Source organism: Exserohilum turcica, assembly GCF_000359705.1.
Source record: "Exserohilum turcica Et28A unplaced genomic scaffold SETTUscaffold_4, whole genome shotgun sequence".
NCBI lineage: Eukaryota > Fungi > Ascomycota > Dothideomycetes > Pleosporales > Pleosporaceae > Exserohilum > Exserohilum turcicum.
In genome coordinates, this window is record NW_007360247.1 from 1,312,155 (window position 1) to 1,321,907 (window position 9,753).

General features: G+C 52.3%; 5 protein-coding genes across 5 annotated transcripts in view; all 5 read left to right on the plus strand.

The window, feature by feature from the left end:
• Positions 1-106: 106 nt before the first annotated feature.
• Positions 107-1,234, plus strand: SETTUDRAFT_21389 (uncharacterized protein; the record flags this gene model as incomplete). The annotated part of the gene is made up of 1 exon (XM_008029820.1): positions 107-1,234. One exon carries the CDS (start codon positions 107-109, stop codon positions 1,232-1,234), a length of 1,128 nt encoding a protein of 375 aa, XP_008028011.1.
• Positions 1,235-2,100: 866 nt separating this feature from the next.
• Positions 2,101-2,619, plus strand: SETTUDRAFT_155361 (uncharacterized protein; the record flags this gene model as incomplete). Its single annotated transcript, XM_008030274.1, has 1 exon — positions 2,101-2,619. The coding sequence occupies one exon, from the start codon at positions 2,101-2,103 to the stop codon at positions 2,617-2,619; it is 519 nt and encodes a 172-aa protein (XP_008028465.1).
• Positions 2,620-3,746: 1,127 nt separating this feature from the next.
• Positions 3,747-5,858, plus strand: SETTUDRAFT_42775 (glycoside hydrolase family 51 protein; the record flags this gene model as incomplete). Its single annotated transcript, XM_008029962.1, has 2 exons — positions 3,747-3,905; positions 3,957-5,858. The coding sequence occupies exons 1-2, from the start codon at positions 3,771-3,773 to the stop codon at positions 5,856-5,858; spliced, it is 2,037 nt and encodes a 678-aa protein (XP_008028153.1). The 5' UTR covers positions 3,747-3,770.
• A 792-nt stretch (positions 5,859-6,650) lies between these two features.
• On the plus strand, positions 6,651-8,497 carry SETTUDRAFT_93302 (uncharacterized protein; the record flags this gene model as incomplete). Its single annotated transcript, XM_008030275.1, has 4 exons — positions 6,651-6,755; positions 6,802-7,196; positions 7,248-7,697; positions 7,747-8,497. The coding sequence occupies 4 exons, from the start codon at positions 6,651-6,653 to the stop codon at positions 8,495-8,497; spliced, it is 1,701 nt and encodes a 566-aa protein (XP_008028466.1).
• A 604-nt stretch (positions 8,498-9,101) lies between these two features.
• Positions 9,102-9,753, plus strand: part of SETTUDRAFT_138841 (glycoside hydrolase family 27 protein) — a gene marked incomplete at its 5' end in the record, with an annotated part of 2,600 nt that continues 1,948 nt past the window's right edge. The window contains one exon of the mRNA XM_008030276.1: positions 9,102-9,564. Within this exon, the coding sequence (XP_008028467.1) occupies positions 9,102-9,564 (463 nt within the window). The remainder of the gene's footprint in view (positions 9,565-9,753) is intronic.

Here is a 9,753-nt window from a genome sequence, read left to right on the forward strand (position 1 = left end):
AACCCTACACGTCTTATATAGCCCTTCGGGCTGAAAAAGGACGTTAAACTAGAATAATAATAATAATAATAATAGCGCGGCGCTCAGAGAGATGGGAATCCAAGATATGGAGGATCCCGCCGGCGGAAAGATTGAACGGAATGCACAGGGAGATGCGACTGGGCTTTTGAGCGAAGCGTGCGTCCTTTCAGCTGTGTGGCCCTACCTCGCAAAGGTAACGTCACCAGCTGAAAAGATGGCGGCCTTGAGGACTGCAATTAATGTGTATCATTCGACCGGGTGCACGGGATGCATTGACATGGCCATGGATGAGGGGGCTTGGGAAGTGATTCTCGCATTAAAGTCTGCCGAGGGACTACCGCTTCGATTTGCCGCGCATTGGTGTATCGTGCCTGGCGATGGGGAGGAGCATCGATTACGACAGGTTGAGCGCGCAATCAAACTGAGCCACGAGTTCAACGCTGAAACCAGTCCGGACCTGAAGATTGTGGGAATCAAAATCATATGTGACGGCGTCGTTGATGCATGTACTGCTGCCCTGTCCGAACCGTACACTTTAAATGGACATTTCGAAGGCCCAATTTGGACTCCAGAGATGCTAGATGCCGTTGTCAAGAAAGCATCCGAGAACGGGCTGCAATGCGCACTGCATGCGATTGGAGACCAGGCTATTCACAACGCTGTCAACGTGCTGGAGAAGTATGGCAAACCTGGCCAGCGACATCGTATTGAGCATCTTGAGCTCACTGCGCCCGAAGATGCGAAGCGGCTTGGTCAACTGGGGATTACTGCGAGTATCCAACCCGTGCACGCGGATCCATCCATTTTCCGTGCGTGGCCTAAGCTGCTTGGCCCTGAGCGAGTAAAGTGGGCTTTTGCATATTCCGAGTTTGCGCATCACGGGGCACCTCTGGCGATAGGTTCTGACACACCTACTGCACCACATCCGCCATTGCCTAATCTCTACATTGCGACAACACGCAAATCAGCTCGCGAACCCGATGGTGACGACGAGCCTATCAACGAACACTTCAAGCTCGAGCTGGCACAAGCGGTGATTGCGGCCACCGAGGGTGCTGCGTATTCAAGCTTCTCCGAGGGTCGCATTGGCAGTTTGAAGGTTGGAAACTTGGCCGATCTGTGTGTGGTAGACATGGAGTGGAATGGTGAGGCGCTGCTCAAGGCGAGGGTAGCAGAGACTTGGTTTGGGGGCAAGCAGGTGTATGCATCTTAATCGAATGCTTTGTTGAGGCCAAATGGACAAGTACATGGTGATCCATCGAGACGGGCTTGGCGGTTCCACGTGATGCCTGGAAGCACACAATGACAGCATTTGATAGGCGTCAGGAGTGACATTGCCAAGGGTTCCTTGCCTGTCTCGCCCGATCTTTCGCCTCCTCTTCTAACGGAAACTTGCGTTCAAACAACCCCAGGTTGTTGTTTCATGAAATGAGTTTGCGATCAGCGATTGGTTGGGCAATAACAGCGAAGTCTGCCTTGCTATAGCCAGTGCAATGATGCACAAGGGTGTTGCGGTCATCTGACCAGCGAGTGGGTGAATGCCATCATATCGTCGGCGAGGCTCAGGATGCGATAGGATATGTTAGAAGTATCATCCATGTATCATCAGTAGCCCTCAAACCCCAGACATGAGGGCGCGACACGGCGCGTTTCAGCGTCTCGACTCCACCTACCCAAATACGTATGTGACGTAGCAAAGCGGAGCAAAATTCCGCACATTTGACGTGCATTTTTACTCGCGAAAGACGGGAGTAATTTCCGCTGCATCCAGCTCAGCTGTTGCATGGAATTCTGGACCGTCTTAGCTGTGGTTATCGTGGCTTAGCAGCGCGGGACAAGCGCCTGCAAGAGGCGGGAAGCCAAGGCATGAGTTTAGAACGTTTCGCAAGCCGGTTGTTGGGATGATGGAGGAAGCCCATCAGGTGAAGATATAATGATATCTTGTCGCGTCCCATTGTATCGATCAGCCCACTCATTCATTCCATATATCTGCATCAGTCATTAGCTGTTTTCAATACCAATTGCACACCTCCAGGACACACAGCAAACTAGTCCATACACGCTCGTACAGCAGCCAACATGTTGAGCAACCGTCGCTCAACCATGATGGTTCCTCCGAACCGCATGCCAAGCTGGCACCCTCATTCCAAGGGAACCATGCCACCGGACACGTCTTCAGTACCTCTGACTACCGAACTCGAATCACCTCAAAGTCGCACACCCGGTCTTCTGACCTCGACATCGCAAGAGCTGCCCGGCCACCGCGTCCTTCGCGCGCTCGGAGCTGTGCACGGCACCACGTCGGCGACGCGAAAAGACACCAAGGCGTTCATCAAGAACATTGCAGCCAATTTCAACAGCAGCTGGGGAGAGGCGAAGAGCGTAACGAGCATCGTATACCAGGCCCGGGACCAGGCAATCGACAGACTGGTCAAGGAAGCGATAAGCAAAGGGGCCAACGCAGTCGTCGGCTTGGAAGTCAGGGAAAGCGAGATACTTGGATGTGTCGTCGTCAGTGTCAGTGGCACAGCGGTTTGGGTCGAGAAGGAGACGCAGCCCAAGAGGGACAGCGCACAAGACGCAAACCCATTCCGATGACCATATGCGAGAGTCGACGGAGGATGGGAGTCAGAATAAGGATAGGCATCGTCATGGCTTAATAGGAAACATGGTATTGGGGTCGATACACATCTTGGCGTTTGGTGCTAGTGGTTGGCAAGGCAAATGCAATATCGTACGCACTTTAACGTCGTCTCTCAGCAATTGCGAGTGTTGTTGCATATAGCCTCCGTGCAAACGCATAATGGCATGACGCTATGATTACCATGCCAATGCCGCAACGGATCGAGGGACAGGCTGGAGGGGCGTCTTTTCCTGGTGCGGACCATGATGGCCCGAACGACAGCTGGGAGCTTGTGTTAGTTCTCGGTAGTAAGCCTGCACCACTTGCCTGCATATGCACATGGCTCTGGGCCGTCTTCAGTCTTGGACGGTCGTGGTTCGGTGAGTGCGGGAGGGAGTAATAGCCGAGCGCAGGCAAGAGTGAGAGTGTGAGTGAGAGGCAGGCTTGGGCGCCACGCCGGAAGAGGCATTTTAGCCGGCGACAACACGGCCGGGACTCCGAGCCGCCAAGCATCTGCGCACAGACGCCGACTGGAGCTGGTTCTCCTCTTCCCCAGCTTCTCTTCCCCAGGTCGAGTCCACCGCCTCGGTACATCGAGATGACTGCAGATTGATCGCCACCCCGGTCACCACGGCCACCCCTTGTCTTCACCCAGCACACTGTGGACAGCCTCACGCGCAACCCACTCGTTCGCTTCATATCAAGCCAATTTGCGCCCGTCTCCACCACGCCGCTGGAATGGCTGCCAGCCAAGAGCCAGAATATCGGGTCACGTCACTGGAGAGGGGTCGCTGCGCCCGCCGACATGGATCGCCAGGAACTAACGCTCGACTTCAGCCATTCTTCCGTACTTCAACCCGCAAATCCTCCAATGACACACAGACACTGTCAAGCCGCTGCTGCACGCACACAATGTAACCGGGAAATAGCGTGACCAGTGTGCTCGAGCCACAGTGGAGATCAGCCTTCATTCATCCTATTGCCAATGACCGGGGTCGCCCAAGCCTCTCCGGAACTGGCCAGAGGTTAGCACAGCGACATGTGGGGTCAACAGTATAAGATGGAGGTCATGCGGCGTTGGCTGGGTGGTAGTGGTCAGTAAGTCACTGTTCTTCGGTCCGCGAAGATGGTGTTTCTCAAGGGCCTCGTAGCGGCTGCTTGCGCTACCGCCGTGCTTGCTGCTGATATTATTGTGCACTCGTCTGGAGGCAACAAGACTGGCAAGTATGGGCACGACTATGGCTATGGCTTCCTCCACGAGGTACTTCCATCATGTTTCAATTCCCCCAGCACCGGCTGACCGTCACTTTAGGACATTAATAACTCGGGTGATGGTGGCATTTACGCCGAATTGATTCAAAATCGTGCTTTTCAATTCAGCAAGAATTACAGCGTGTCCACCGCGCACTACTTCCCTATCAACAATGCTAAGCTCAGCATTGAGATGTTGGATGAGCCACTGTCGGAGCAGCTCCCAGCCTCGATGCGTGTCTCGGCTGGCAATGGAACTGTCGGCTCTGGAAAGATTGGTTTCAAGAATGAAGGGTACTGGGGAATGGACGTCCGCGTACAAACTTACACTGGGTCTTTCTGGGTCAAGGGTGCTTATGACGGTGTCTTCACGGCATCTCTAGACTCCAACCTGACTGACGAGCACTTTGGCTCCGTCGAAATTCCGTCCAAGTGTGTTGCAGATGACTGGACGGAGCATACCTTTGAGCTTATCCCCGAAAAGGCTGCGCCAAACTCCAACAACACCTTCTCCATCACTTTCGATTCTTCCAAAGCCAACTCACTCGACTTCAACCTCATCTCCCTGTTCCCACCGACTTACAAGGGCCGCAAGAATGGTCTTCGTATCGATATTGCTGAGGCTCTTGCGGACATGAACCCTCACTTCCTTCGTTTCCCCGGTGGCAACATGCTCGAGGGTCTTAGAAACGACTCATGGTGGGACTGGAAAAACACTCTCGGCCCTCTGCGTTACCGTCCCGGTTTCCAGGGTGTTTGGGGTTACCAGCAGACGAACGGTCTTGGTATCATGGAGTACCTCCAGTGGGCTGAGGACATGGGTCTTGAGATTGTTGTGGGCCTCTGGGCCGGCCTCGCCCTTGACGGCGGCACCACTCCCCAGAAAGACCTCCAGCCTTTCATTGATGACGCGCTCAATGAGATTGAGTTCATCACTGGACCCGCCAACTCCACGTGGGGTGCTCGCCGCGCCGAGCTTGGCCATCCCGAACCTTTCGAGCTCAACTACGTAGAGGTTGGTAACGAGGACTGGCTTGCTGGCTTCCCCGGCGGTTGGGAGTCTTACCGCGCCTACCGTTTCCCCATGTTCTACAACGCCATCCGCAAGGCTTACCCTCATATCACCGTCATATCTTCTGCTGCCAGCAGCGACCCAGGCGGTACCCCCCCGCTTTCAGGTCCTAACCACAAGAACGGCCAGATTCTTCCCTTTGACGCACTCGGTGACTACCACCCCTACCGCGAACCTGATGATCTCGTTGCAGAATTTGACCGTTTCGACAACGACATTGGCCACATTGTCGGCGAAGTCGCTGCCACTCATGTCAACGGCGGTATCCGCTGGAAGGGTTCCCTAAACCCCTACCCGTGGTGGATTGGTGCCGTTGGTGAAGCTGTTTCACTCATTGGCTACGAGCGCAACTCGGATCGCATCCCTGGTACCTTTTACGCTCCTGTGTTGAAAAACAACAACCGCTTCCAATGGCCCATCACCCTGATCCAGTTCGACGCAGACCCCAAGCGCACCACCAAGGCAGTTACCTGGTATTGCTGGAGCTTGTTCGCCCACCACCCCATTTCCCACACTCTGCCCACGCACTCCAACACGTCCTTCGGTCCGGTCTACTGGGGTGCTGGCATCGACCAGAATCGCGATGGCGCCATGGTCTGGAAGGGTGCCGCGTACAATACCACCAACGGTGCCGATGTTCCCGTAAGCGTCCACTTCCAGGGCATTGGACCCGGTGCCAAGGCCAACTTGACGGTCCTGACCAACTCGGCCGGCGACCCATATGCTTACAACGACCCTTTTACTGGCATCAACATTGTCAGGACGACTAATGAAATCGTCACGGCCGGAAGCGACGGTGCTTTCCACTTCAACATGCCTCAGCTTAGTGTTGCGGTGTTGGATACCGATGTTGGAAACAGCACTGCTCATTACCGCAGACGCTTGCTGTAATTGAGTAAGAATCAATACTATTTATCAGTAGTAATGAATGAATGATCTAATTTTTATTGAAATTCTTTGTCTTTGCAAAACAAGTTGCCTTGGTCTCAACGGTGTACACTGTGTCGACTCATGCCGCCAACTACCAATGGATTCACCCATGTCGACAATCCCTAAGGTATTCACTAACCTGGCACACTATACAATCAAGGCAGTTGGATATTAGTCCTGTGAAAAATAATAGCTAGAGACTTAACTTCATAGGGGACATTATGTTATTTCTTGATTCTTCAGCCCGTACAGCCTTCGACGGGGCATCTTTCAGCCCTGAAACCAGGGACCGTGCCACCCCACACCCCCACATCGTGATACATGGAGTTGCACGTGCCTACGCGTGATAGCCAAAAACAATACAGCGCTAGTACGAGAATCGCCAGACAAGTATCTAGGGACTCCAGGACCGGACAATCTAGCAACAACGCGCACGTGGGAGGGCCAGCCTGATGTCTTCACGCCAGCAGAGCCAATGGCCACTGCTCGCTTCGAGTCTTACGTCCGCTATCACAGTGAACACGGGCGCGGGATGCTACAATGAGTATAGCAATTACCCTGTTGGCACGTTCTCGGGCGGTGGACGAATAGAATGCGTGATTTTGGTGCTGATGCGACCTAACCATCGAGGTGCTCAATTGGTCGAGCGCACAACGACGAGGAAGACAGAGACAAAAACCAAGCTCTGTATTTCTCTGAAAATCGGAAGGAAACTTGAAAAATCTCTTTGGAAAAGTCACCGGAAAAACACATATGCCACCAGCAAAGCGTAGAAAGACGAGAGGTGCGGAGATGAAGCCAAAGAGCAAGCCGAGTGAGCGAAAGCCACTACCCGTCACCATCCTGTCTGGCTTCTTGGTAGTTACTGTTCCGAGAAAGATTTGAGCTGTACTTACAATTGCAGGGTAGTGGAAAGACGACGCTTCTCCGTCATATTCTCCAGTCACCGGACCATGGGCTGCGCATTGCGGTCATCGTCAATGACATGGCAGCAGTCAATGTCGATGCCAATATCATAAGCCGAATGGGTAACAAGCCAACGAGCAACGGCGAGGTCCGCGTCAAGGAGAAGATGATACAAATGGAGAACGGATGTATTTGCTGCACGCTCCGCAGTGACTTGCTGGTGGAGCTGGCGCGCCTTGCGTGGAGTGACCAAGGCTTCGACCATGTTGTCATTGAGAGCTCGGGTATCAGTGAGCCTCAGCAGGTTGCTGAGACGTTTACCACTGAATTGACTGAGGCCATGGCCGACGCTGAAGGAATGGAGCCTGACGAGAAGGAAGTGTTTGCCAAAGTGTGAGTAGCCGAGCTAAGCACCGTGATTGAGGTTGCTGACCGGTTCTCAAGGGCAAAGATTGGTGGTCTGAAGACCATCGCAACCGTCGACACAATGGTCACTGTCGTAGATGCCTTCCGCTTCTTCTCCGAATTCGACACTGCCGAATTCCTGCAGGACCGCTTCGGACGAGATGAAGTGCCAGATGAGGACCAGCGAACAATCTCTGATCTTTTCGCTGATCAGATCGAGTTCGCTAATGTCATTATTGTAAACAAGATTGACAGAGCGGACGCTGCAACTCTGGGCCGCGTCAAGGCCTACATCAAGTCTCTCAACCCCAACGCCAAGATCATCGAGGCCAAGTACTCCAAGGTAAATGTCCGTGAGATGCTCAACACTGGAATCTTCAACTTTGGTGAAGCGGTAGCAAGTGCGGGATGGCTGAAGAGCTTGCATGAGATGACCGTCATGGATGTCCATGGCAAGAAGCGGGTTGCGCCCAAACCTGAAACGCTCGAGTAAGTTGACATACAGAAGGAATTATGATCGCTGCTGACAGGGGTGAAGGTATGGAATTGGGTCCTTTGTGTACCGTGCTCGTAAACCATTTGACCCACTGAAGCTTTACCGGCTGATTGAGGGCAAGTTCGTTCTTCTGCAGGATGAACTAGAAGACGATGAAGATGGCGACGAAGAAGAGGATGATGAGGAGGAAGATAAAGAAAATGACAGATCATCTGAATCCGCCAAAGCCAGCGCATCTGGAGATGATTCCGACAAGGAAACTGACGATGATGACAGCCCTCCAATTGATGACAAGCAAATTTTGGCGAATAAGAAAGCCAGTCCCTACTTCGGTGGTCTGCACCGTAGCAAAGGCATCTTCTGGCTCGCAACCCGCCCTAACCAAATGGGCTCATGGAGCACTGCCGGCGCCATGCTAACGCTGGGGTCTGAAATGCCCTGGTTCTGTTGCGTGTCTCAAGAAGAGTGGGGCGCCGACGAAGATACTGTCAAGGCTATCAGGGGTGACTTTGAAGGCAAGTGGGGCGACCGCAGACAGGAAATGGTCTTCATCGGCGAGAAGCTCGACGTCGACGGGCTAACCAAAGCGCTCGATTCATGCTTGCTTAGCCCGAGCGAAATGAAGAAATGGGAAAAGGTGATGAAAAACAAGAAGCTGGATGATGAGGAAAAGGAAGAGAAGCTCCAGGAAATGTGGGATGATGGCTACTGGGCTGAATGGCCGCGCATGCAGGATGGTGAGGATCATGAGCATGACCACTCTCACAACCATCACCATGGTCACAAGCACTGAGGTCAGATGCTCCTATAGCGATGGCAGCGTTAGTTGTTTACGAGGATAGTGAGGGGTTAGCATGCAGAGAGACACTGTGCGTGACGTAAGGCGCTAGCGAGTCCTCCAATGACGCTCGTAGCCGCTATGTCGGCTTTCCTTCTCAACTCTCTGAGTTTACCCAAGTGTTTCATATTCTAGTACGTTACAAAAGTCATAGTTGGTTGCTATAATGCCATTCCGTCGGGAAATTATTCCGAACGTCTTCCATATGTCATTTTGTAGTAGAAAATCAGTACACGCACCTGGTCAAACGCTGGTATACCATGAAGAGACATGCTCTTGTTGCACAAAGCAGATCCCCCTCGTGTTATTAATGTGGGTAATTATGTATAATGACCTTGAGAATCCCTACAGTACATATTCTCCGTCTGTTGGGCAGATGCCCGCCGCACTAGCCCTGACGCAAAACGAAGATCTTTCCCTTGCGGAAGCTAATTCTCCTTCCTGTTCGAGGTGGCGATGCGCTGTACCAGCATTTTCCTTGGATATTTAAAGTGGCTGGATTTTGATATTTTGTTTTTATCAATCCGGGTAGTTTTGAAATCTCCGCAGTGGTTTCAAAATGGCACCAAAGTCAGCATACATCAACCTAGTTTTAGTTGGATCCAGTCTAGCCCTGGTCTCTCCTGACGGACACACCGGCCGCCTCCCTGCGTTGGGATGGAATTCATGGAATGAATATGAATGCGCCATCAACGAATCCATATTCTTGGAAGTAGGGAATCTTTTTGTTTCTCTTGGTCTAAAGGATCTGGGTTACACTTATGTCAATATCGACGACTGCTGGAGTGACAAAGTCAACCAGCGCGATAGCACCACTGGACAGATCAGGCCAGACGAAAAGAAATTTCCACAGGGGATAAAGCACACTGCAGACGAGATCCACAAACTTGGACTCAAGCTCGGCATCTACAGCGATGCAGGCACCAAAACATGCGGCGGATATGCTGGCTCCCTTGGGCATGAGGAACTTGATGCCAATACATTTGCAGAGTGGGGTATTATTATTGTTCCATTAGAGTCTAGTGAGCTCGAGGCTATGTAAGACTTTGGCCGAGGCCGTTCTAACTAGATTTATTTACAAATACGAGTTTGTGCTTGAAGTGTGTCTGTGGTGCTTCGGCCTTTGTCTAGGTAAGCGATAGCTATCGCTTACTAGACGCCTAGTGCTAAAGAAGCATTTTAATAACAGAAAGAGATGTTAGAAAGCAAAG